This window comes from Primulina tabacum, chromosome 7 (assembly GCF_025594145.1).
Source record: "Primulina tabacum isolate GXHZ01 chromosome 7, ASM2559414v2, whole genome shotgun sequence".
NCBI classification, from domain to species: domain Eukaryota; kingdom Viridiplantae; phylum Streptophyta; class Magnoliopsida; order Lamiales; family Gesneriaceae; genus Primulina; species Primulina tabacum.
In genome coordinates this window covers 37,076,453-37,103,800 of record NC_134556.1, presented here as the reverse complement: position 1 = coordinate 37,103,800, position 27,348 = coordinate 37,076,453, and the positions used below count along the sequence as shown (strand labels likewise).

The following is a 27,348-nucleotide window of genomic DNA, read 5'->3' as shown; positions in this document are numbered from 1 at the left end:
GTCACATCTCAAACATTGACATGGTGGATATAAACGTAAAATATATTACTTTTTAATAACATGTAAACTTGTTAAAATAAAACGTGAAATCATATTGTTTTATTAGAATTTCAATTCATAATTGGAATATTTTTTTATCTCTTTCGTTGGTTAAATATCTCGATTTTTATAATGAAAAATTCCAAAGTTACAATAAATATATGATACGGTGATATTATTAATAATTATATCGTAAAATTTTACTATTATATCCTGAGATTTTGTATTGAATTGATAACGAGATTTTGATAAATGAAATTTTTGTATTGAATTTTTTGTGTTATAAGAATTGTTGTACAAATTTGGTTGTCATACAATTAAAAAATCTGAAAATGAAAATAATTTAACAATCACATTTAATTTCTGTAATTCTATTTGTAATATTATGATTTGGATTTTGTACATAATAACATAATATTGAAATATAATCACAACTTTCAAATGTAATATGTGACGGACCATGCTATGAATTATGATTTTCTTCAAATCTTTAAATATACATCTAAACAATTAAAAGCAAATATTTTGTTAGATGTTTTCACGAAACTTTATTTGTGAGACGGTTCAACTCTGCTCATATTTATAATAAAAAATAATATTTTTTCATGAATGATCCATATAGAATATCAGTATCGTAAAATTGATATGTGAGATCGTTTTACATGATTTCATGTGAACACTTAAATCACCGAATAAAATATTAGAAGTTGCGTTTCAGAATCTTCATAAACATTAATGCGGGGTGGCTTGGCCCTTGGAGTTTTGTTTTTACTGAAAGGATGTTCAATTAAATCACGCGTGTTTCCGATTTAGCAGTTAATAGATATGGGCACCAATTTCAGTTTTTTATGCTGCCATGGATTTTTCTTCCTAACTTATTAGTATATTTTACGCAAATTCAAATGATAATAATTAATAATGTCCAAATATATTTGTACTAAAATCGAATAATATGGCTAAAATATAATAAAACAATCTCTGAAACACTACCGATTTAATCTTTCTTAGAATAAAATTGGTCAGAGATGGGTCTCAGACAACTTCAACTCGATTTTTCTTTTGGACATACGTTTAGTATGTATTTTTATATATTAATAATGAAATTAATTTGATTCAATTTAGTTTTATCTAAAATTTGAGAAATCAATTTTAGAGTGTTTTTACTGTCTGCAATTGCCATTTACACTCCACTCCTCGTTTCTTACCAGGCCAGACCCGTGTGGTATCATTCTATTTTTATGCGAAATTTCATCGTACAAAACGTAGGTGGATTCAGCTTGATTCCGAAAATGCTGTACATTTGTTTGACACGAATGAATGATGTTCATTTCTCTGTGCCATCCCAACAAGTCAGATCTCTTGATCATCCAGCCATTTCAGCCTAATTCACTAATAAGTCGTATAGTGATGATAATGGTCAAAGCAACAAATCTCGCACTTCCTAGGCATTCATGAGCTGACATGATTCTCCCAGATTTCTTTTCTTGCTAGCCCTCTCTTCATCGGAAACCTGTTTTGGACGATCTATCATGCTTGAATCAAGAAACTCGTAAACGAAAGACAGGAAAAGCCCCGGCAGACATCGCTGCATAGAGCTTACCTTTTCGGCCATGAATTGCAAAATTCCTATCAGTTCAGAGAACTCAGGTCTTAAAGATGGTTCCTGCTGCCAACACTTTTCAAGCAATTCAACTATCAGGGGATGAGTGTGCCTTGGTATTGTTGGTCTCAAGCCCTGAAAACATTTTCATATTAGGAAAACCCGAATGTCTCTTTTAAGACCATTCGGCGAAGAGACGATATGGTAGTTGATATGTGGTGTACCTTCTGGACGACGCCAACTGCTGCCTGTAACGGAGTCAAGTTTGCATATGGTAACTGGTTTCAAGTTAAATGAAGTGATTATTTCATCTACAGAAGTTCAAGAGATTGAAATAACTAAATGATACAAACCTTTCCGGTTAGAAGTTCCCAAAGCACAATTCCAAAGCTGAAAACATCAGCTTTATGATTGTATGGCTTGTGTTCAATAACCTTTCAACATGAAAAAATACGCATGTGAAGCATGTCTAGCCCTCATTTCGATGTAACCGTGGTTCAGTTGAAAAATAGACATGCATAGACAGAGCAATTTCTCCTAAAGTTCAAACTCCTTGGAGATATGTTATAATAGGTTTATAATTGAAAAATTAGTGGTACCCTTGTAAAATGCAAATCCAGAATCAAGATTACCCGAGAAATGTATTTATAAATTAATTTACACTCGTGCGCAGTAAATGAAAAAATTAATGAACCTCTGGAGCCATCCAGCGATATGTTCCCGTCTCGGCAGTCATGACCCCGGACTGAAGTTGCACTCGAGCAACACCAAAATCAGCAATTTTAACCACCTGCGTATCATCAATGATTGTTGATGTGGGGCACACATGCTCCAATAAATGTTTATGAATGCTACAAACAAATAAATGTTTTTTTGGAGATCTATTAGCTTCTTACATCATTTTCATCCATCAAGAGATTGGCCGCCTTTAAGTCCCTGTGAATTATGTCATTATGATGCAAGTAGCTCATTCCTTTAGACACGTCAATCGCGACCTTTAATAAGGCAGGAAGCTTGAAAACGCCCTTTTGTTTGTGCAGGAAGTCATATACACTTCCACCAGGCATGAATTCTGAATAGAGAATCATAGGTTCAAAAGAAGAAGATGCACACGTCTTGACGCACCCGTTGAAATCACAAAGATGGTAGGTTGTATTACCAGTGACAACACACAAGAGTGGAGGTCTCGTACATGCTCCAATAAATTGAATGACATTTTTGTGCCGGACTTTCCTGAATTAGAAAGATATCAAAAGCTTTAGTTGGTAATATAAATGAAACAATGCATTTTATTTATCAAAAAAAATCCCAGTACATCAGAGGAGAAGCTACTTCTTTTTCTAGTCTAGCCTTCCTAGATTTGGCAGATTAAAAAAAAGACCAAATTTACCAAAATTCAATCAACAGCTACGGTTTGAATTAGATTATGTAACACAAAAGAAGTGCCTTGATAGCAAAGACAGGCTCTAGAACTCCCAAGCAAAAAAAAAAAAAAAAAGTAGAATTTATATGCAGGCGGGTGATGGATGTAGAGAAAATTCTTTCAAAATTATAATTCAATGCTGAGTCTTTGATATATGTTAAGCTTTTGCTTCTGTAAAATAACACACAGATAATGAAAAAATTATGTGCAACAGTTTCCTTACATGAATTGGTATTGATCTAGTTCATCGACATTTTATTCTGCGACTGGGGTTACCTCAATATATAGACTTCTTGGGAAAATTCCCGTTTTATGTCTCCATTAATGAACTCAGTCTTGAAAACTTTGATCGCCACATCTTGACTTCGAAACGACCCTTTGTATCTGTGTTGATTTCCACAGTTATATATATTGGTCTAAATAAAATTGCCAACTCCATGACAGCTAGAGAGGTTAAACTCACAAGTCTCCGTTCGACCCTGAGGCAATCTTGTATTCAAAATCCAGTAATTTAGTGTTGATTTCCCAGACATCACTGCCATCAAAAGGAATTTCCACATTATTCGGTGGAAATGTATTACTTCTCTGCCCTTGTCCTCCAGCAGGAGACACCAGCTCTTGTTTAACACCCACCGATTGCTTCTGCGATATGTTTTGTAATCAAATCCAAATAAACGACAATAGCTTGGGAATGATTTCATGTCTTATCGTACCTCAATATTTGGAATTTCTTTCACTAAAGTGTTTCTGAGATGCTCAATTCCCTAAGAATTTGAAGTAGGCATCAATCAATTGCAGCATACTGGATGAGTGAGGATAAAAAAAAATGCAGCCAAAGTCCGACACGCTTAAACATAAAATACATTGAATTCAATCAATTCATTAAGATGTGCCCTAATTTATATATCATTTGTTTTAAACTAAAATGCCATTCTTAAGGCTCCCAGCCTTCCAAGAATGACAAGATGCTGATGCTTACGGTGATCTAAATTTACGAAATAAAAAAGGTACCTTGTGTTCCCAACCATCAACAACAAAGACGTCCAAAGAATAACCGTCTATCGTGCAAAAGGCATGTGCTTCTTGAATGTTCAGCCCAATCTCAGACATCAGGGAAGTCAACTGAAAGTTTCAATCAAACGAGGACCTCAGTTATCATCAAAGGAAAGTATATATTAACACCACAATCATCATCAAAAGAAACTATACATTAGGACCTCGGTTATCACAACAACAAAACTTTACATGACTGCATAAGATACATAAAAAGAACTCAAAAGGAAGAATCCCCCAGTTCGCTCTTTTACAGAACTAGTTCGAAGAGCTGAACCGCTTATGAAATAACAAAATGACAAATACATATCATATGCAAATATACATCGAGATTACAGAATGATTGGATTAATCTAACCAGTCATCTCATCAAATTCATATTCATTTTTCTTGAGAAAAACGAAATAGGCAACCAAGTCTATAATTTAAGGCTCACAATATTTCTATGTTTTACATGCGGCATGGTAATGAAAAACATGGGAAAGAAATTCTCAAGAAGTGTTTCATTAACTTGACAAAATGCAGAGGCATTACCCCACTGAGGAGCTTTGGCTTGTCTTTTGTGGAAATTGTGATTTCATGGAGTGGCCTGATAGAACCAGCACGATACCACGTCAGTTTGAATATGTATGTCTTATTACTCATTGATATTACACCAAAAATCCCCATGCCCAGAACAACATTCTCACTCCCGAAAAAGAAAACAAAAGCTCATTCTCGCTCAAACCTTTTAGAATATTACCACAATGGGAGTGATTTCATACTCATAGAGTCATCCCGATTAGTAGCATCAGATTCATTGGCAACAAATGCATGTTCGTGATTTGATGACAACCCAAATGCGGGTGGTGGATGAGAACTTAAAAGAAACAAATAAAATACTTCAATTACTGACTAAAATTCCATTTTTAATGCAAATTGTATGCACGAAGTATCTAACTCCTTTACCCGTCGAACCCAAAGGCATTCCCCCCTTTAAAGAAGCTTGAATGAACAGCATCCTCCAGGAGAACCTGAGTAATAAAGGAAACAAACATTTCTTTACCAACTGAAGCTATAAGATAACAGGAAACATTTACTAAAGAATCAATTAACCCAGAAGAAGTTATTCAAGAAAGATGCTTGATATGAAGCAAGTAAAAGCTATCTTGAAAGAACCAAATTTAGCAGAAGCGGTGTCTCTAGTCCAAAACAATGAAATATAATAGAGACGCTGCTATACCTGCACAAGACGGACATCAACTGCCGGTCTAGTGAGAGGATCGCGCGCCAAACTCAACAATTTCTTGTGCCTGAGGACATCCTCTGCCCTTTCGGTGTTTACATCCAACGTATAACTACAATATGAATGAAGGGTACTCAATGGTACATCAATCATTTCAAACAAAATAATCTCACAGCAGGATGTACTTATCCAGACCAAAACCAGCACCAAATGTCAAAAGAAAATATTCTCTCGTGAAAATTAAAAGCAAAATGTCATCCTACGAGTTGAATTAGTCAAACACACAAACTTTTAACTGCAAGAAACAGAAGAGGACATGTTTCCCCTTCCTTTAGGCTCCACCAACTTATTGATCACACACCACCATCTTTCTTTCCAAATTAAAATCCAAAGCTTTAAACTTGAACTTTCTTTCCCATCTTTTCCTTTCTCAAAATCTTGGCTTAGATCACATATAAAAGGAAAAAAAAACGCATACGCACTAAACTCAAATTCTCACCCACCTTCAACAAATACCCCACTTTCCAAGACAACTAAAAAACATGGGCCTGAGCCTAAGACATGATTCTTCAAAAAAAAGGTGGAAAAAACAAAAATTACCGATCAGGAAGCATGCTAAAATGAGCCCACAACTCATCTTCAAAACCATGTTCAGCAGCCTCTTCAACATCCAATTGTTTTAATCTTTCCAAAACTTCGTTAAAAACCGCAGCTTTCTGCCTTCTATTCCTACCTTGAACCGGCGACCACTCAGATTGCCGGCTACTACAGCTCTCACTATCCCCCATTAAATTATATTTTATTCCACAACACACACACAAAAAAACCCACACAGAACTCAAGGAATATGCAGTATGATTCAGATTCCAATCATTTACGCACAAAAACAACAGACTGAAAGAAGGAAAAATAAAAAAGAAGAGTTGGTGGGGCGTGATGTAAGTATCTGTTCTTTCTTGCAAATTGCATGAAATGAAGTTAAAAACCAGAGGATAACACATAAAATAAAACAAAAAATAAAAAAGGCACCGTTTTGTAATGTGTGTTGACGTGGATTCAAACGAGGCTGGCCAACATCGCCTGTCCATCACCCACCTCTGCAGTTGATGATTCTTTTATTCATTAATGACGAAATCTTTTGGATTAAATCGATGTTCTTTCTATTACATATATATATATATATTATTCCAAAGAAGCCTCTCGATTATTATAATTATTTATTCACATATATATATATTATTCCAAATTATTTATTCACATATATATATATTATTCCAAAGAAGCCTCTCGATTATTATAATTATTTATTCACATATTATAAACATATATATATATATATCAGTTAAATATCACAGTAAAATTTAATTTTTAACAATGTCGATTATTTTTCTCTTTTCAAAAGAGTTATGATTGATAATAACGATGTATATCAAACTGAAAACGCATGTTTGTTTGTCTTTTTATACTCTCCTAGCAAACAATTAATCTAAAATATGTAATGCACAATGTTCATCAAAATTATTAAGTTAGATAAACTTGGAATCATCTCAATAAATGGTCAAACAATATGATCTTTAAAAAAGTGCTTTTTAAATTTAAAAACAAAATGATTATATATATATATATATATATATGAATTTAATAGATGTGGCCCACTCTCAAGCTTATCCAACCAGATTCTTGGATATTGTCATGGGCCACACTTTCAAGCCAAGCAATTCATGTAATATTATAATTTTGTTTACAGAAACAGAGAAATTTTGTTCTACTTTTTTTGTTTAAAAATATACAAATCACTATTTTTAAATAAAAATATATATATATATATATATAATGGAATGCTTGTAAATAATGTGCGGTCAACACTGTCGCAGACGGTATGGGGTTGTGTGGCGTATATCACAACACTCCATATGGTTGGGGGAAAGATTCCTCAGCCAACCTATAACATTTATTTCTTTTCACAAATATTTTATCCAAAGTATATGAAGGTGTCAAATATGTTGAAATTTAAGTCAAAAACAAAGTATAAAAAGTAATTTCAAAAAATCGAAACATGTAATATATATATATATATATATATATATATTTTTTTTTAAACATTATATTTTTGTTCAATTGTAATTTAATTATAAGCTCAATAGTACTTTAATTTATACTTCAGGAAAAATATTACTTTATTGCATATTTTTTATGAAACAAGTTAAATTTCAATTTTAAATTTTGAAAAATCAACATCTTAATCACATCTGCAAAAAAGTAAATTTAAAGATGACAACGACCGGACCGTGTTAAAACCAGGTCAAACGAAATTTCGAAATGGGACGGGTCCGAGTCAATGGATCAATGCGAGTCTAAGGTAGGTCTCGGGTTTGGATGAACCAGCCCCGTATATATATGTATATTGTATATGCATACTATAATATATTACACATATGTTGCATACTACACACACACATACTATATACACACGTACAGTGTATATGTTTTTATATATAATTAATATTAATCTATTTAAGTTGTTTTTAATCAAATGTTCGGGTAAAGACAATTATTAATCTCCAACAGCTTTTATTTGTAGTGTTGGAAAAATAGGCCAATTCATTATACAAAGGTTAATCACGAGTATCTTCTTTACATCAATGACCAAGTAGGGATGCTAAACTCAAGGTAGAACAAATTATTTTTTAATTATCAAGTGGCAGGAATAATTTAATTTATATTTTGTTACGCCTCGATTATTTATGAGTGATGTCAATATCTTCGTTTTTGCAAAATCTTTGGAGTACCGAAACATGACATTTATTAAGGTAAATGAATCGAGTCGGTTCGTGAGTTTTTTTGAGTTAGCTCGAAAAATATTTTATTCGTATTTGAGCTTGTCGAATTTGAGTCGAACTTGATTTTTTCGAGCTGAACTCGAGCTCAAATTATTTTGTTCGATAAGTCACGAGCCGCTTACGAACCTCGAACTCGAATATAACTAATTCGAGTCGAATTTGAGCCTTCGAATTTTCATCATATTATTCGAGTTTTTTACACCCCTAATGACAATATAACCTTGCTCTCGATTGTTCCAAAAAAATTTATTTTAAAAAAATCTTACCAAACTATAGGGATAAAGTTTTGTCTTCTAATTGTATTATATCTAGGCAAAAATTTGTGTGAGACGGTCTCACGGATCGTATTTTGTGAGACAGATCTCTTATTTGGGTCACCCATGAAAAAATATTACTTTTATGATAAGAGTATTATTTTTTATTATGAATATCGGTATAGTTGACCCGTTTCACAAATAAAGATTCGTGAGACCATCTCACAAGAGACCTACTCGTCTTACAGATTAATTTTTTGAAACAAATTTCATATCCGATTCGACTCACAAGAAGCCTACTCATATAAAAAAAAATTGGGAATTTCAAACCCAATTTACCAAACTAAAAACCAAAATATGTCAACGTCCGTCGAAACGTGAAAGGAAAAATAAGTACCGATATGATGCTTGTCCTAAAATAAACTATAGAACTTAAGTGTAATCATGGTGCTTTATCAATTAAAAGCTCGACTTGTGGTTCCGGTTCGTCAATCCATTTGATTTAAAATATTTTTAAAATACCAATTAACAAAAATATCCCATACATGCAGGCCCACCGAGTTATCAAACTAATCTTCTTTTTTTTTTTTTTTTTTTTTACTTAAATGATATCTTTGATGACTCGAATTTGATTATTTGGAATAAAATTAAGTAAAACTCAGAGAAAAAATCAGCAAACGATATAGATTTCGAATTAGATTACTGGTCCCACGTCCGTACATGATTCGATTTGGTGCATAATAAACACGTCAGACAAGAGAAATTCTCCTCCTCGAATTAGCTAAAGAAATCAGTAAACTTGATAGGCAAACACTTGAATTTGATCAACTTTCAATCACCGAGTCATGCTTCACATCTCGAACGAACTTCGGATGAACTTTGTACCCACAGTCTACACAATGGTACCCCATCCGAACCCTTGCTCGTCGCAGTCACAACATATAAATGAGCCACCTCATTTTCCATCCGACACCAAATTTAACTCATGGCCGTGCCTCAAATTGTACCTCAGTTTCTTGAAAATTTTCAACCCCTTCGTAGTTTTTCATCTAGAGCGATCTTATTCTGACTTGGGTGAAAGGATATGCATTTCTTGATCCAGGTTGATGAGGTTCCGACCTTGTTTTGTGACGGTTTTCCCATCCGGACTTTGTATTACCAAGCTTGGAATGCTTTGAAAGTGGAAATACTCGATGAGATTTTTTATCGTTGGATCCAAAAATGGCAGTGCAAGCCATGGCATGGTGTAGAAATGTGATTCGAAGGATGATTCGTCCTTGGCACACTTCATACGAAGACTTTTTAAAAGGAATCATTGTTGCCATTAATGGTGGATTCTTGATTGATGTTATGGTAAGTTGAGGCTAACTCGGGGGGAGTTTCGCCCCGGGGATATAATAATCATGGAATGAGAGAAAAGAGGAGAGAAAAACTCTCCGAATCTTCTACTATTTATTAAAGCGGAGTAGTAACTAACTAAATTGGTCTATTTTTTAAAATACCTAAAATACCCTTCACCACCACCACCACCACCACCACCACATCACTCCACGTTCTTAAACGCATCCCTCAGATTTTCTCATCTTCAACTTCCCAACCAGAGTGACGATCTTCTCTGCTCTGAAAATTTTCGCTTCTCAGAATTTCGCCGCGCTTGCTCCCGCTTCAAACACATCAAATTTTTGAAGGTTTGATTTTTATCTCTTTCTCTATTCTGTAATATATTTTAACACCTTATTATCGTTTTCCACTTTTTTTAATTTATCGTCTGAATTCTAGAATCTCGAAAAAGGATGAACGTCTTGAATGTTAGCTTGAATTTCCCCCTCTTATGAATGTTAATTTAGGTTTTCCCCTTATGAATGTTCTCCAATTTTTTCTTCTAAATCAAGGTTTTATATTTTCCAATGGATGATGAATCACCGTGAAAGATGAATTTTCGATTCCTACGTCTTCTGGTTTTAAAATTTTTCCAATTCTTTGTGCTGGATTTGGGATTATATATGACTGGTTGAAGGGCGTGGTGTGCGCGTGATTTTATATAATAGATTAATTGAGATGCAAGGATGATGCATTTCACTGGGGAAGATGAATTTCAATTGCTACGTCTTCTGGTTTTATATTTTGTCCAATTCTATATTCTCTCAAATTTTTTTCATCTTGGTTATTCGGTATTCTTACACTCATTTGTTATTAGCACTGTAAATTTACTATCATACAATAAGATGCATTTCACGCCGCTCAAAACTTGGACCGATCTTCAACCACGCCTCAAACCCATCACAATTTTGAAGTTTTATTTTTTTCTTTTTTCCTCTGTTCTGCTATGGTTTTTTTCCCATTAGGATTTTTTTCTACTTTTCTTTATTTATTGTTTAATTGTATCTTTGACATTGGTTTCATTATTTTATGGTTTGGGTTCTATATTTTTTACATTTGATGTTGTTCATTTTATCTGCGAAAATCACCTCCTCAATAACCCTGTAGATTAATATACTTCTTCAAAATCCCATATGAGTTCTTCATTTACTTCAACCCGTATGCTACAGAATTTTTATGCGTAGTTGTAGACTAAGCAATTGAACAACTGAAATGTGCTAGAATGAGTTATCTTTCCATAAAAAATAGAGGAAGAAAAATTTGGTGAGTTTTGGTCAAGTTATGAGAAAAAATCTGAAGGCGTGTAATATGAATTTTTTTTAATAGTTATAGACTAAGCAATTAGGCAAAATTTTGATATTGACAAGGTATCAAGGGAAAAATACAAAAGTTTTGGTCCAAAGGTTTGAGGTCAAAGTCCAGCCAAAATTTCAAATCATAAATCTTAATTCAACATAAACATTTAAATGATTAGCATAAAATACAGAAAAAAATATGCTTCAAAAGTTCCAGAAGAGTCAACAAAATTATGTTATATTAATGATGGTTCAAAAAATACAACACAATGCAGAGCTCCAATTGGTTTGGATCATAAGGTCTTCACGACTTAAATACCCAGCAATATCACCATCTTTGTTGGATTTTCGTAATCCTAAAGCATATCCTTCATCCTGGTATGCATACTACAGTTTGTCGAATAAAAATCTCAACCTATAGGTGTTGATAATGTCATGAAGGGAACAGTACATTTTGCTAATTAGTGACCATATTTTCATATTACATTCTTTTAAATAATATATATAAAAAACTACTATTACATATTTTTTAAGTTGTCAACGCTAGAGTAACTAAACGATGTCTTGGTGAACCACTTCACTCCACCATATTTATACAAAGGTTTTATTGATATCCATTTCTCTTCTCAGTAATGTTTTTATCCCTTATGAGCTACTTGGTTTGCCTACGAATTCAATTTAATTCAAAAAATAAAAAATTCTCAAAATGCATTTCGAATTCTTTTATGCGGTGATAATAGACCTTTACAGTACGAGTGTACCTTACATATTTCTTTATTATGTAATTTCTTCAATAAATAACATTTCAAACTACAATTTCATATCTTATTCCTCATATTCAGTGTATAAAAATTATTAAACTTTTATATCCTAGGGCTATGTCGAGCTCTACAAGATAACTGGTTGTGTTGCTCGAGGAATATTAATTGTTATTTGAGGCACTTAGAATAACTAACTTTGGTGTCATGGTCTGTTTTAATAATCAGAATATCTTCTTCTCTCCCAAATCTTTTACTATTTATTAAAGTTCAAGCCCATATAAAAACTGTATAGTGTCTTGGTCTGTTTTTTGCTTACCCAAAAATACCCATGCATCACCTTTTATTTTCTCCCACGTTACTTTCTTCTTCACTCAAATCCAACGCAAATAAGAATTTCTGAAATCCCCACGTCTTCTTCCCTCAAATCCAACTCAGAAAACAAAATATTTCAGAAACAGAAAATCGATTTTATGGCTCAAAACACCCGCAAATCTATCATGGTTGTTGCTTTCTCCTCCACTTCCTCAACAAACCAAACCCACGCTGCTTTGTTTATTTTCTCCCACTACTTAAAGTGGCACACAACAAGACAATGACTTCCACAACCAATCATCTACACCCAATCGTCGCATAACTTCAAGCCGCAACCAGTTCCAAATTCCTTTGAAGAATAACCCACACGAACTATCATGTAAGAAACTCTTTCACAACACCATGTTCTCACGATGTTCATATTTCTGTTTTGTTTTGATTTGTTTAACGTTAATGGAAAGAAGTAACATATATCAAAATTAATTTCTAATGATTGTTTTTTCAATATTTTTCTCACACATTTTTTCATACCAAAATTTCTGAAAACATCCGATTCATCGTGTTCTGAGAAGAATTATTAATGAATTAACATATCCAAATACATATTCTGGAATTTGGGTTTCGAGAAATTCAATTATTTTGGGTTTCAAAAACCAAATTTGTTACGAGAAATTCAAATTTGGTTTGGTAAATTCATTTGTTTTGGGTTTTGGGTTTTGGGAAATTCAATTGTTCGGAAAATTCAATTGCTTTGGAAAATTCCATTTGAGTTCTTACATGCTTTAATTCTCTGTTTGTGTTTGCTTTTGAATCGGTAATTACATTTGAAAATGGAAGGTCTCCACACCGAATGATACCCGTCATTAGATCTGGTGGCTTATTTTTGGAAGCATGTGATGGTTTTAATTTAGATTTGAGGTATATTTGATTGAATTTATTTGTTTTGGTTGTGTTTTTAGTTTTATTTACCGTCAAAGTCAATTATATGATAGTCAATGGCCGATGAAAATGTTGTTTGGAATTCATATATATCAATGGAATATCATTTGTATGATTATTTTTTATTCCTTCTTGATTTAGATGATCCATCTCTCGAATTTTCCATTGAATAATTTAGAGCAATAGTCATTTTCCTCCAGAGCTTGCAAGACAAACCACCCAGGCGGAATGACATGGTTTATGCCAATTGATTTAGTAACATGAAAGCATCATTCGGCTCTACTTCTCTGTGGATCCAAGCTTGCTAGCTGCAAAGGAAGCGATTTACTTTAGAAATATAAGCATCTGGGTGGAAACTGTGGTACCCAGTTATTTTTATTATTCCCTTCCATGCTTATATTTGATCCTAGAAGCTACAATCTCTATGCTAGCTGCCACTTTCATCTCCTATTTTATGATTTTGTTTAAAGCCATTTTGATTCATGTATCATATGATTTTTATGTCATTTGTTCCGGTCTTTTTGTTGGTGATTTGTTCAGACGTATGCATTGGGACACGGGTCTTTAAATTGCCATCGGTCTACACAATGTTAAATTTCATAGAAATTTCTCTGTGCTAAGCAACATCGTCTTGGTATTTGTTATTCCGATGAAGAATTGATTGTGTTTTGAAATTTTGAATTATTAATTGATTCAACATATTTAATAATTAATTAGCAACATTTGTTTTTTTTCTTTCGTTTATTATTCAATTTGCTACTTTGCATGAGAGTGTGTTCTCACACTGCATGATTTATTTTACTTCCATTTAACAACATGCATATTATAGTTTGAAATTAATGAAAAATAATTATTTGAAACTGAATTCTTATGATTTTATTTTGATGAAATAAGTTTTAGCAAAAAGTTAAGTTGCTTCACAATTTATTATAGTCTGAATGTTGCCTCATTCAGAATTAACCTAACGTTTTGTCTAATAATATTTCTTCACAACTTCCAATAAATTTATCATATTTAGTGTCAGATTATGCTTTAGGTTGAATTTGATGTAATGAGAATATAGTATCTCTTGCAGATACCTAAACATTGAAAAATGAAAGCCACGAGTTCGGGATATCATATATCAGACAACAATGTCAATAACATGCTTTCTATCCAAAATGACGTCGCAAATCAACAACAAAGGTCTTCACAGGTATGCTATTTTTTCATACCAAATCTTTTACTATTTATTAAAGTTAAGCATGTTAGAGTAACTGTTTTGGTATGTTTTTTAAACTCCCTAAAATACCCTCAATCTACCTCTCCACGTTTTTCACCGTTCCAACCTAATTAGAATATCTTCTTCTCTCCCAAATCCCAAACGAAGAGAGCGCCTAAAACTCCATTCCCTTTTCTTCATTTTTTAGATCTAGGTTAAATCTGATTCTCAAACATAAAAATTCTACTAACATTTATGGAAGGACAAAAACAATTGTAGTGCAGAGAATAACAAATACAGCAGCCTGTTGAATACATTCCTCAATCTCTCCCATTGTTGTCGGTTTTGATTTACGAATTATTTTACAGTCCAGATCGGGAAATAGGTGGTTGTAAATTTTTGTTTCTCTTCTTCTTCTTGGAACCAAATTGAATTAGAAAGAACACAAATTGAGTTTTTGACAAGTCGAATTTGCTTTTGTAATTTTTTTTTTCAAAAAATCATCTATATCATTCATGGACGTTCATGCTTTTAATTTAGCAACGGGAAATATTTGTTAGATATTTTGTGCATTCGTTTCTCGATACTGTTCTGTTTTTTTCTCCTGATTTACTTATTTAAATTTATTTTACTTGTGATTTTGATATGAATGTCAAGATAAATTTTGCATCGAGAAGTTGTTCGTTTCCTTCTTTCTGTCAACCAAAAACATGGCTTGATAAAGGTCCTGGATATTGACTCAATTTCCCTCAAACTGTTTGAAATAATGTCTCATTGAAAATCATTTGGAGAATGGTTGTTATAAATTATATTTTTACCACAGGCCGCTCCAAAATCTGACATTTTCCTTACCGTTGGTTGTCGTAACTTCTTCAATTCTCCGTGTTCAACTTTTATGGAGCTTCAAAATTTTCAAAAACAGTAGTTTTGACATTTGAATATTGGTTAGAGTCTAATGCTTCGAGTTTGTTGATTAATCTATGAAAAGAATATAATATTACACTTTGTCGTATGCTGCACTTAGAAATATCAAGAGCATTACTTCCTGATTGATGCTAAAAATTGGACCAATTCTTGGCTTCCATTCTTTATTTTGATTGACGCGTCAGTCTCATTGGTGTTATTGTCGGTTTTGTGAGTTCACTGACCACTCAAAAATTTGCACGTTTGGGGTGGAAGTCTTGGAAGAAGAGATGGTTTATTCTTACATGCACCTCTCTGGTTTTCTTCAAGAATGACCCTGTTAGTACATGAACATCTCTGTTTCCCTTCTCTTTAATGTGCCTGTAAAATCGATTTAGTAAACTCATTGTTTTATCTGCACAATGGATTTGCTGGAGCAGTTTCATATATTTAAAGTTCGTTATTCTGTCATATGATATTGAAATGACTGAATATGACCAACTTCTCCTCCATTTAGACTGCACTTCCACAGCGTGGTGGTGAAGTGAATTTGACTTTGAGCGGCATCAATGTCAATAATTCAGGAAGGTAAATGGTCTCTCTTTTCATGATGTTATGTCTATTTTTCTCTTGCAGCTTTCTAATTCACAGATTTCTTGAGATTATATCATAAATCTATCAGCATCAATCTCACTGAAACTCCACATTCTAATTGAAATCTGGTGTTTCTCGAATTCATCTAGGGAATTGAAACGTGGATTCTGAGACGACTGAAATCAAAGATTTTTTTCATTTAAGGATTTTAGAAACGTTTATTTAAGGATTTTAGAAACGTTTATTTATTTACCGTGTGTTTAGCGAAAACTTTGCGGTAGTTTACATTTTGTTCTATCATTACTTTTTGTTCTGTCATTGCATATTTTAGAAACTTTTGTTCTGTTTCTGGACCCTTACCACCTGGTCAACCTCCCCAAATGGAGTGGTCTATTGCCCAAGCCAGAACTTACAGGTACTCCAAGATTTTATTCATGAGTTTGAAAGAAACCAGCAAATGAATATGCAATGCATCAAATATTTATCAATAACTACACTTGAAACGGTGTTCACGGGTGGAACGTGACATCAAATGCAGCTTGGCCACCCTTCGGGTTCTTTCCATTACGGGAAAATAAACGTTTCTAAAATGTTTATTTATTTACAATGTATTTAGCGAAATCTTTGCAGTGGTTTACATTTTGTTCTGTCATATGGATTTTTTATAGCACGTTTTAATAGATTGTTTTATTTTTTTGTATGTTTATGTTGTACTTGGGTATGATTCGATAACATGAATATTTATTTTATTAATACGCTATAACATAGATGGTTTAACTTATGCATACATTGTCTAAAGATAAATATAATTTTAATTGTTTTTGTTCAATTTATTAACTGAATTTAGGAGACAAATTTTATGTTTTTATATATTCAATAAATTTTAGTTCAACGATATTATGATATTTTTTGGAAAATCATTTGACTATTTGTTTACTTCTTTTACGTTGAAATTTATCATTATTTCACATGAGATGACACAGCGGCTTCAAAAGAAATAATATTTTTTGAGATCAAAACCTATATCATGTAAGGTAACAAATTGAGTTTGGCAGATTTATTTAAGTTTTGGAATCCATTGCCTTTCATGATTCACGTACAAAATGCTTCGGTGTCATGATGTTGTAATTTCATGAATGTTTAATATATTAGCTCAATATATTCATGACACACGCAACGCGTGTGCCTCGGTGGCTAGTATTCAGAAAATTACGGGCATGAAGCTCCATACAAAGTGCTTATATACTAGAAAAAATAATCAGAAATTTATGTTAACCGCTTTAAACTACCGTATAACTAATTGACTTTACAAACTTGATGAAGTAATTATAAAACTCCCCCTCAAGGTGGAGGGTGGATATCCTTAACGTTCATCTTAGACAGCAAAGACGAGAATGGAGCAATGGGTAGTGGTTTAGTAAATAAATCCGAGAGTTAATGTTCAGACGAGACAAACATGAGTTTGAGAAATCAAATGCCTTTTCTCGGACGAAGTGGCCATCAATATCTATGTGTTTACTGCTTTCGTGAAACATCGAGTTAGAGGCGACGTGCAACGCAGCTTGGTTGTCACAGAATAACCAAGTAGGGGCAGTTAGTCGTAAGAAGAAACCCATTAATAGTCAATGAATCTAGACCATTTCACAAATAGTCATTTTCTTAGCACGATACTCAGCTTTTGGAGAAGAACGGGATACCATATTATGTTTCTTAGCCTTCCACGAGGCCATAACATCACTGTGATGCTTCCGATTTGACGATTGTCATCACTGAACCAAGATGAGTCTTTCCAGAGTGCTTATGTCCTCACCTACATGCAGCCTAGGAAACTTTCCAGGAGTCAACCATCCCAAAATTGACCCAAGTATAGCACGTAGTGTTTATGTGATTAGCTACCGAATAGAAGATGCGCATTCTTTATATGAGTAGTATCAAATTTTTCAAGCCCTTCTCAACTGCATAGTCTCATACCTGAACAGTTTTCGAATCCCTATTTTTCCAGTGTAAGATTGGTTCATTAATGTTCCCTTCGCTTAGAAGCCTGATGGGAGCCGCTCATTGTCCGTGCAATCTCATGGTACCGGTGATCACCCCCCGCCCTCTTCGGCCCCGGGCCTCACAATCACGAAGAAATATCAGAAGCCAGTGGTGGACTTTCGGGAATGAGTACACGAGCCCCAGTCAGCATCAGAGAAGGTGGGGAAGTAGTAGGAAAGAACATCCCTTCACCTGGAGTCTGCTTGAGATAGCGACGTAGATGGTGGATTGCCTTAAGATGAGGAAAACACATGAGCAATTGACTTAGTTTTTGAACAACAGAAGATATGTCCGGACGAGTGATAATATTTGTATTATAATAATATGCATATATGTATATTCCTTGAAATTGATCCATCCATCCGTAAAATGTAACATAACATCAAATTATCGATTAAAATAACCTGGATAGCTTTGGTAACTTTGTTATTTCTTAGCTGCCAATTCTAAAGGTTGACATGATCCTACTCTTTGCCAAACACATCCTTAAAAATCTAACTACCTTTTCAAGAAAATGGGATCAGTTTGTCCAGGTCCAAAATAACGGTCACCCGGTCCGACCGATTAAACCCATCCAGAGTATATACCTGAACCGGGCTTTAAATTAGGGAAAGATAACAGAAAACAGTCGGGCCGTAACGAAGAAACTCAGCCGGAGAATAGGGCTTTCCCTTCTTGGAGCGTAGTATCATTATCCTTTCGCGCACGAACCCCAAACGTAAATCTTCGATTGCTATTGAATTTTACTTCATTTAGTCCGTAAAATTGCATGAATTTATCTGTATCCAGATATACATCTCCTTTTTGTTATTTATAACTAATTAACGAGGTATTCTTTTAGTTTTTCTTCTTTTTTTCCTGTTAGGTGGAATTTATTTCCTGCTTTCTATTTATTTCTGATTTTATTCTGATTATCCTGTGATTCTTTGTTTTTTTTTTTGGCAGAGCATGGATCGGTACCAGAAGGTGGAGAAGCCGAAAGCGGAGACACCAATTGATGAAAACGAGATTAGGATTACAAGCCAAGGCAGGATGCGAAGCTACATCACTTATGCCATGAATTTGTTTCAGGTACACATGCGTTTGCAAATTTTACTAGCTGAAGTGTAGCAGTTGTTTGTTTGTAAAGTTTGAAAGACGAACTTTTGTTCTTGTTGGATGCTTACGGGATTTTTCACTTACTTTTTGGGATGATTGTTTTGTTTACTGTTGATTTTGATATTGGCTGGCTTGTTTTTATTGTTATCCTGCTGCTTTTTTTAATTATATGATTATTTAATCATTTAATGGGCTGAATGTCAATTGTTTGGTTTGGAGATTCTGTTGCAGACACTTTTTTCGCACTTCTACCATTACAGGGACTTTATTCGGGGAATTTTCTTAAAGAAAAAATTTTGAACTTCTGATTAAGATGTTCACGTTGAACTTCGCATCGGTAAGGATTTGTGCAGTGCAAATGTTTTTCTACGTTGGTTGGATGCTCCTTGATGTATATAGTGTTAGTAAGGGGGTGTGCTTATGTTGTGTAAAATATTTGCTGTTTTTTGATTGATGCTTCCACTGTGTTGAAATTTCTCACATCATGGACAATCATTCTGTGACTACATGATTGACTTACTGTTGAGCTGTTAGTATATAATTGTTGTAAGGTGAAGCTTTATATATATATATATATTGTTCACTCGATAACGATATTTTCATGCATTCTGCTTTATATAACTTCTTCTATTTTAATTAAATTGAAATGTCATCTCTTCCATGAACGATTTTTGAGAACATTCCTCTGAATATCCGTCATATCTCCGACTCACATTCGCAACACAATGTAGGAAAAGGATCGAGATGAAATAGTGTTCAAAGCAATGGGTAGAGCTATCAATAAAACTGTAACGACGGTGGAACTAGTGAAGGTTCTGCTTTTCTTATAGTTATTTTCTGTGAGTATCAATTTTTTTTCCAAATTTCCGAGTGCTATCTTAATATCTTTGTTATTGCATAATTCAGAGGAGAATTGTCGATCTTCACCAAATTACAGCAATTCAGTCCATCGACATTACTGACACCTGGGAACCCCTCGAGGAAGGCCTCCAAATGTAAGGGTTTTCCAAATTGTGAGGGAATCATTGTTGACATTTTGAATTTAATAATTTTTCTGCTGGAAAATTTCTTGAATGTGACTACGTAACTGGTCTTCACGTTTGGTCATTGGTGCAGCCTTGAAACCACAAGGAAAGTGTCTATGATCACAATTACTCTCTCAAAGAAGGAATTGGATCAGACAAATCTTGGGTGAGTTGTTTCCAACATTCCTCTGTAATGCTTGCTTGTTCTTTTATGTTTGCAATTCCATGTAGAGCTAATGACAATCATACCATTTACTCTTTTATTGCACTTTCCATTCTTGAAGAAAATTTGTATTCAACATGAGTTGGTGTCTCAATTACTTGGGGAAAATACATTATGATCATCTTCTCAAAATATCTGAAGTATGTCACTTTGCGGACTGTATTCAGTTTCTGAACCATAGATATCTCCGTCTCTTGCTAAATTTTGGCTGGTTTGTGAATTAGGTACCAACCTCCAATACCAGCTGACCAGGTGAAGTTGTATACAGAGCTCAACTATGATGGAGGTGGTATTGTGTTTTTTTTCATGTGCTCGATCTTCTTTTGCTAAGGAGAAGCATATATTTTGATATGTTTAACTGTGTACAGAGGGTTCACCTTCAGGACGAGGACGGGGAAGAGGAAGATTTGGTAGAGGAAGGGGGAGGCCCAGAGGTCCATCTAATATAAATATAGTTGTATCTTTTGTTAAAATAAGTTAGGCTTATCTGAAGTGTTGGGATTCTGACTGTCACTGCAGTAGTATGATCTTTTAGTGGAAGTTGAGCAGTGGCTTTTTTGGGTTTACAACTTATATGTTTTATGCCAGTTGCAGGAAATGGCTTTGCTTCTGCTGAATATGAAGATGAAGGCTATGAACGGAATCGCAATTATACCAGGGGTGCGGGACGAGGAAGAGGTCTCAATTTTCGTGACCGTTTTAGGGGAGGTTACAATAATCCTTCAATGGAGCCTCAGAATGATACTGAAGGCTATAATCAAGAAGCACCACGAGGTATGGCTCTTTATGAAATGTTTGAACTAAATACTCTAGATATCGGCCCCAGCACTTGTTACCCACAATTTTGACCATGTTACTCATTTTAATTCTGCGATGCAAATTTCTTTACCAATGCCCAACTAAATATTAGACAAATTTTGATTGCAAAAATTCAAATTGTGTGAATCTCTTTATGGAGAGTAGTTGAAACGAAAATTGTGTTGATCTCTGCATATTGGTGAACGTACTCAGCATTTCAATTTGGACAAGGGAATATCTTTAACGTTACAAAAGCATTTGATATGTAAAAGAGGGACAAATTTTCTGCCTCTATTAATCTGTATAATAGATTTTTTGGTTAGGAACAGACGCACGAAGGATTGGAGACAAAATGATCCATACCCCTTAAATTTCTACTGACCATCTTTTTTCATCATCTTGATTCCAGTTTCCTTTACTAGCAACATTAAGTATAGTGATTCACTATGTCCGATGGAGTTTCCTTTTCTGCAGGTCGTGGAAGGGGGAGAGGGAGGGGCTCTCGTGGCAGGGGTCGAGGATTCAGATCTAATGGACCGGTCCATGCTGTTGCTGGAGTGGATTAGTTTTCCAACCATGGTGGCTATCTGTGGACAGAGTGATAGTCAACGGCCTCATGCAATCTGCCCCAATTCCATGTTTCTTGTTCGCTTTCTTTGTCATTATGTTTTTTCAGGTAGCAGTTATCTTACGATGTTGTGTAATAACTAACTTGAGCCATATACGTGATTGCAGCATTTTTGTTTCAAATATTTGTTTTATTACACGTGTTACAGTACGCTTGAGAAAATTTAATAAAAATGTTATTGACATATGATAATGGAATACAAAATGATACACAGAAAATGAGACCAACATCGTCTGCTGTTTGTTTTCTTATTCTGTGATCACCTCTTTTTCCTTCTTGGCCTCTATGTTTTGACACTATCTATGTAATCAGTCTCATTTGTCGGCCTTTCCCGTGTTAGGTACATATACAGGCAATGTTTGGTAAGGGTGATATCCGATAGATAATAATTTGTGCCATGTCTTCCTTGTTTTTTAATCGGCCCACAAATTCCATTGATTGTGAGGAAAAATGGAACTGGTGTGAAAATAGATCCCTCGCCTCCCGTCGGTCACTATTTCTACTGTAGCAATGAATTACCCTCGTTATTTTTGTTTTCTAAAACAAAACAATTTTTTTAAACATGTAATCCACCGTGAAGCACTTGTTATTTTTTTAAAAAAACATTTAAGAAATCGAATATTAACGTTTAAGCAGATGCATATAAATTCATATACACGAGATTATATTTTTATTAAATTATAATATTCATGAACGGATGATGCCAGCGGTTTTGTGCTTTTTAGTTATTTTTAATTAATTTTAACGTTGGAAGTTAATAAATTGATATACAAATCATTGAAAACTTTTGTTAAAATTAGAAATTTTTGGTGGTAAACTTTCTTGATATTATTTATAATGAGTTGAAATTAATTATTTAGTTGGATTATTTGGATATTTGAAAATCCGATACATCATTAAAAAATATTAGTTATTCTACATATACCCCTTACTCTCTATGATATATATAATATAAAATAGTATAGAAATTATAGATTATAAGATCGATACTAAAGATATATTATGTATACAACAGTAATCTTAAAATAATATAAATTGTTTCGTGTAATACTTACAATCTTACATCATAACATGATGGCTTTTTTTAAAAAAAAGTACATAATGATTCACTAAGATGATGAAAATGAAAATGTTATTTCATTAAATATTATTTTGTCCATTACAATAATGTAATAATAATTATTATTATTTTAGTCAAAGAAAAAGGGGCTATCACTTTAATATCACTACGGAGTTGGACAAACATTTCTATAAAAAAAAATTAAATAAATAGGACAAACATGATTCATGCTCAAACTTGACCAGCTCCAATAACTATTACGTTTACCGATTTTCAATAAGATTTTAAATCTGTCTGCAACTTGATGGTGATAAATGTTTCATTATTATAAAAAAATATATATATAATAAATAATTTTAAAAATTATTTGGAATGATCATGTGTATATATATTCTATTTATGATACAAAGAACTTTTTAATTTAGCACTCTATTTTTATGTTCATGTGCCTCTCCAAGAAAATCATAGGATATCATAGCTAGCAAGATTTGTATATAAATGTGTGCATGGATTATGTGTATCAATTTACAGAATTTAATCTAAATAAATTACAAATCAAAAATTTCAACAACGTGCATGCTTATATTATAACATTAGCAAGATTTTAACTGATTATTATTTATAAAGGTGAAAAGAAAGAATTGAAATTATGGGGAGAACAAATGGTCCAAATATAGGTAGTCCAACACATAATAGTGAAACCGAATTCTGATACTATGTTAAGATCGAGACTTTGACCTAACTTAACCTTTAAAACTAACACAGTGAGGGAGGATTGTACAAGTCCATGTACAGAATTTCCAGATATTTTATCCAACCGATATAGAATAACTAACCGACTTTATCGAACCAATTATTTAACAACAAAGTGCTGGGTCTTAATAAAATGGTAATAAGAGAGAATATATTAATTTGAGGAGTTTCACAGTAATTTATCAAGAATTCTCCCCTGGCGGCTCAGCATAACATTTTGGTATTCAAACGGCGGCCATGTTTTCTGAGTCAAAGCATGAATGCTTACACCAAATTGTTTTCCTCAACTCTGTCACAAAAAATTCATAAAATTAGTTAAAATATTCTTCCCATATATTTCCATAAATCAAACAGTGTGGAAAATAAGGTGCTACATACATATTTGATGCGCTACAAATTCTCAAGAACAGGAGCTTAACTTCTACGAACTCTATAAATTTAGCTACTAATTAATATATTCGAACCAATTACTTCATCTTCCAATTCCGCCAGCCCACTGTCTGAAAGATATCTCCCAGGAAACATTTCGGACAAGATCAATCTAATGGACCCGGCGATATGTGAAGATATTGTTGTTGTTGGAGCTGGCATTGCTGGGCTGGCCACGGCCTTGGGACTTCACAGGTATCTGCATATATTCAAATTCGAATGGCTAATATTTAGTTGCCACTGTTTTTTTTTTTTTTTTTTTTTTTGTACTAATGAAATGGTTTTCAAAGATTGGGTATACGGAGCCTGGTGTTAGAATCATCGGAGAATTTAAGGATTACGGGGTTTGCGCTGACGATATGGACAAATGCTTGGAGGGCGCTGGATGCACTTGGGATTGGAGATTTGCTGAGAAGCAGATCTCTGCAAATTCAGGGGTCTGTCTCCAAATACAGTCTCTAAAATACTGATAGAATATAAAACAAATAAATTGTTATTTTGATTTCGATGCAGATATCAACTTGCTTCTGCGAATACCAACCAGACTACTTCTCAGGGATCCTCTGAGGCAAATGTCAAATTGTGAGATTTCACAGCTATTAAGTTGTTTCAGAATAACAGGATCATTTTAGTGGTTGATTTCGATGTTTGTCTTTGTTGCGTCGGGAATTTGTCCTCGAATGCACGCTTTCTCATTATTATTACCTTCATAGGGAAGTTTATGTCGCTAAACAACGTTGTTTTGTTGGATATTACAGGAGACATTAAGACCAAACTTGTACATACATAGCTTAGTCGCTATGGTAACGTAAAATAAACGTAGAATCCAAATATGTTTTTTACAATTTTTAAACATAATTAGTCCATCAACATGGTTGGTCCACAAAGCGAAATCTTGTTCATCTTGGTCGTAAATTAAATTTACGAATAGAATCTAGATATATATTTTGGAATTTATTTTCAAATAACCATTTATTTTACAGCAATTTTGAAAACCGATGTGTGAGAAGGAAAGATTTATTAGAAACCTTGGCGGGTGAATTGCCAGAGGGAACCATCCGATTCTCTTCAAAAGTTGCTTTGATCGAAGAATCTGGGAAATTCAAACTAGTGCATCTTGCCGACGGATCGGTTATAAAAACTAAGGTATCTTCGAGATGTCCTCACAAATCATGTCATTCGTGTGAGCACACAAATTTTTTTTTGGCAAAAATCAAGAATTCTTGCTGTTTTCATCCTGAACTCAGGTGTTGATTGGGTGTGATGGAGTGCATTCTATTGTAGCAAAGTGGTTGGGGCTTCAAAATGCTGTTAGCTGTGGGAGATCATCAATAAGAGGCTTCGTAAACTACCCGAATCCACACGGGTACGAGCCAAAAGTCCACGTGCATTTGGAGGGAGGCGTGCGATATGGCCTTATTCCTTGTAGTGACAAGAGTGTGTATTGGGCATGCACTTTCGATCCAACCATCTTCAAACGTGCGTAAACATGTTTTCTTATACATACTTTCCTGCCATTTCTACTCCAAAGATTAGATTTTGACATAACTAGGATTTTGTGTTTGTCGACAACAGATGAAGGGGACGAACCAACCCCCTCGGAAATGAAGCAATTCGTGGTGGCTAATGTTCGAAGTGCACCGATGCAAGTATCCGATGTAGTAGGGAGGACCGAGCTAGACTTCATGAACTATGCTCCTCTGAAATTCAGACTACCTTGGAACATTTTACTAGGAAATATTCTGAAAAACAACGTTTGTGTAGCCGGGGACGCGTTCCATCCTCTGACACCGGATTTAGGGCAAGGCGGTTGCTGCGCTGTGGAAGGGAGCGTAATTCTTGCTAGGTGTCTCGGTGAGGCTTTGTTAACAAAAACAGAAGGACATGAGCAAGCAAAAGATGATGAATTTGTGAGAATTGAAAAGGGGTTGGAGAAGTATGTCAAAGAAAGGAGGTGGAGATGTTTTAGTCTCATTAGTATTGGTTACTTGTTTGGTTTGATTCAACAAAATGAAGGGAAGATTATTAGCTACTTGAGGAAGAAGTTTTTGAGTAAATATTTTGCGGTGACTATGGTGAAGTTGGCTGATTTTGACTGTGGGGAGTTGAGTGTTCCGATTCCTTGAAGTCAGATTAGTGCTTTTAAAATTTTAAAATATTTCACGGGCTGTGTGTGAGTCTCGAGGAACAATGAGTTGATGTGGTAAAATCAATCTTTATATTTTTTTTTTATTTTGATGGGAAAGTGATTGTCGAAATAATGAAAATAGTTTCCCTTTTTTTTTCCCGGATGGATTGAAATTAACTTGTAACAATGTACTTGGTGTAGTCCTTCGTCCCATGTATGCCAATAAAAAAATAGTGTTTTGGAGATGAAGATTCATGAATGAATGAGGAGTAGGTCTTTTGTGAGACGGTCCTATCGATATTCAAGTAATACTTTAGCATAAAAAATGATATTTTTTAATCGATGACCCAAATAAGATATATGTCTAACAAAATACGACTCGTGAGACCGTCTCACACAAGTTTTTGTCATGAATGAATATTCACATCATAGTTTTAAGTCAAAAAAAAAATAATCCGTCTCACACAAGTTTTTGTCATAAATGAATATTCACATCATAGTTTTAAGTCAAAAAAAAAAAATCCAACTTGAATCGAAATCGAAATGCTTGACTTAGATTTATATTTCAGTTATTGATAATTTGGTGATTGTCCTCCCAAGATGGATGGATCCTCTTTTGTTCTTGTTCTCTTACCCACTATGCACAACGGATAAGTTAATATCCCAAATCAACACCCTGACTTGTGGTGCAAAAAAATTTATTTTTGGGCTAAAACATTAAATATAATTTCAGATCATGTTCATATTACCAATAATATACGCACAAAATAAATGCTGAGAGTGACTTGATAGTTGAAAAAATAATTGAATACCGGTTAGACTTTAATTATAATGAGAGCTTCACCATCAAAGCATCGCGCACTTTGTCAATTAAAGAAATTAATATGGAAATTTTGCTTCGTTTTTTTTGTAATATATATTGTATTACTGAGTATTTACCGCTTTACCAAAAGCTATAGTTAGTGGTAGTACTACTCAAATCTTTTAAGTCGCACAGCAGCTCAAGCACCACGTTCGATTGCTCTACCAAGGAGGGACAATTATTGTACCCAACAATCTCCCTCCCAATAATTGCACTCCTTGCCATCAATGAGAATCGAACTCGTGACCTTGGCTTTGATACAAATTGTAGGACCGAGTGCTTGCCGCTTTACCAAAAGCTATAACTGGTGGTAATTGTTCAACTCAAATCTTTTAAACCGCACAGCAGCTCAAACACCACGATTCGATCGCTCTACCGAGCAGGGACAATTATTGCACCTAACATATATCTATCTATTAGATTAATGGTTCATATATGTTCTTTAAAAATTTCTTGAATTTTTTGATTGGAGATAGTAAACCATGGTC

The 27,348-nt window shown here is 34.0% G+C and overlaps 3 protein-coding genes and 1 long non-coding RNA gene across 14 annotated transcripts; 3 read left to right on the top strand and 1 right to left on the bottom strand.

Moving 5' to 3' along the window:
* Positions 1–1,200: 1,200 nt before the first annotated feature.
* LOC142551641 (serine/threonine-protein kinase STY46-like) lies at positions 1,201–6,507 on the bottom strand. Of its 5 annotated transcripts, none has more exons than XM_075660987.1 (16): positions 5,941–6,339; positions 5,338–5,452; positions 5,064–5,128; positions 4,858–4,974; positions 4,650–4,704; positions 4,074–4,184; positions 3,776–3,826; positions 3,526–3,704; positions 3,339–3,446; positions 2,799–2,872; positions 2,536–2,711; positions 2,334–2,429; positions 1,993–2,073; positions 1,864–1,887; positions 1,640–1,774; positions 1,201–1,549 (listed from the first exon to the last, which is right to left on the bottom strand). In XM_075660987.1, exons 1-16 carry the CDS (start codon positions 6,126–6,128, stop codon positions 1,481–1,483), a joined length of 1,644 nt encoding a protein of 547 aa, XP_075517102.1. In that variant the 5' UTR covers positions 6,129–6,339; the 3' UTR covers positions 1,201–1,480. The 5 variants fall into 5 exon arrangements, with proteins under 5 accessions (XP_075517102.1, XP_075517101.1, XP_075517104.1 ...); XM_075660986.1 differs by having other exon boundaries at positions 1,202–1,549; positions 1,864–1,917; positions 3,526–3,701; XM_075660989.1 differs by lacking the exon at positions 5,941–6,339 and adding an exon at positions 6,370–6,507 and having other exon boundaries at positions 1,203–1,549; positions 1,864–1,917.
* Positions 6,508–14,636: 8,129 nt separating this feature from the next.
* Positions 14,637–16,484, top strand: LOC142551639 (uncharacterized). Of its 2 annotated transcripts, XR_012821600.1 has the most exons (3): positions 14,637–15,564; positions 15,743–15,813; positions 15,969–16,484. It is a non-coding gene; the product is annotated as an uncharacterized LOC142551639 (long non-coding RNA). The 2 variants fall into 2 exon arrangements; XR_012821599.1 differs by having other exon boundaries at positions 14,637–15,813.
* A 1,869-nt stretch (positions 16,485–18,353) lies between these two features.
* Positions 18,354–21,814, top strand: LOC142551637 (uncharacterized). Of its 6 annotated transcripts, XM_075660980.1 has the most exons (10): positions 18,501–18,574; positions 18,802–18,927; positions 19,186–19,291; positions 19,686–19,766; positions 19,861–19,949; positions 20,071–20,145; positions 20,427–20,488; positions 20,571–20,636; positions 20,791–20,976; positions 21,475–21,814. In XM_075660980.1, the coding sequence occupies exons 3-10, from the start codon at positions 19,268–19,270 to the stop codon at positions 21,564–21,566; spliced, it is 675 nt and encodes a 224-aa protein (XP_075517095.1). In that variant the 5' UTR covers positions 18,501–18,574; positions 18,802–18,927; positions 19,186–19,267; the 3' UTR covers positions 21,567–21,814. The 6 variants fall into 6 exon arrangements, with proteins under 6 accessions (XP_075517094.1, XP_075517092.1, XP_075517098.1 ...); XM_075660979.1 differs by lacking the exon at positions 19,186–19,291 and having other exon boundaries at positions 18,354–18,574; positions 20,797–20,976; XM_075660977.1 differs by lacking the exon at positions 19,186–19,291 and having other exon boundaries at positions 18,354–18,574.
* Positions 21,815–23,666: 1,852 nt separating this feature from the next.
* On the top strand, positions 23,667–26,128 carry LOC142551636 (monooxygenase 2-like). The gene is made up of 6 exons (XM_075660976.1): positions 23,667–24,065; positions 24,161–24,307; positions 24,384–24,452; positions 24,854–25,016; positions 25,118–25,349; positions 25,446–26,128. Exons 1-6 carry the CDS (start codon positions 23,986–23,988, stop codon positions 25,994–25,996), a joined length of 1,242 nt encoding a protein of 413 aa, XP_075517091.1. The 5' UTR covers positions 23,667–23,985; the 3' UTR covers positions 25,997–26,128.
* Positions 26,129–27,348: the final 1,220 nt, after the last annotated feature.

Coding starts and splice junctions, on each gene's coding strand:
- LOC142551641 (XM_075660985.1), bottom strand. CDS start 6,128: ATGGGGGATAGTGAGAGCTGTAGTAGCCGGCAATCTGAGTGGTCGCCG. Junction 3,827..4,073: donor TTGATGGTTGGGAACACAAG/GTACCTTTTTTA, acceptor TCAAATTCTTAG/GGAATTGAGCATCTCAGAAA. Junction 2,712..2,798: donor ACTCTTGTGTGTTGTCACTG/GTAATACAACCT, acceptor TTCTCTATTCAG/AATTCATGCCTGGTGGAAGT.
- LOC142551637 (XM_075660977.1), top strand. CDS start 18,805: ATGGATCGGTACCAGAAGGTGGAGAAGCCGAAAGCGGAGACACCAATT. Junction 19,950..20,070: donor CTCGAGGAAGGCCTCCAAAT/GTAAGGGTTTTC, acceptor TCATTGGTGCAG/CCTTGAAACCACAAGGAAAG. Junction 20,977..21,474: donor TAATCAAGAAGCACCACGAG/GTATGGCTCTTT, acceptor CCTTTTCTGCAG/GTCGTGGAAGGGGGAGAGGG.
- LOC142551636 (XM_075660976.1), top strand. CDS start 23,986: ATGGACCCGGCGATATGTGAAGATATTGTTGTTGTTGGAGCTGGCATT. Junction 24,308..24,383: donor AGATCTCTGCAAATTCAGGG/GTCTGTCTCCAA, acceptor ATTTCGATGCAG/ATATCAACTTGCTTCTGCGA. Junction 24,453..24,853: donor TCTGAGGCAAATGTCAAATT/GTGAGATTTCAC, acceptor TTTATTTTACAG/CAATTTTGAAAACCGATGTG.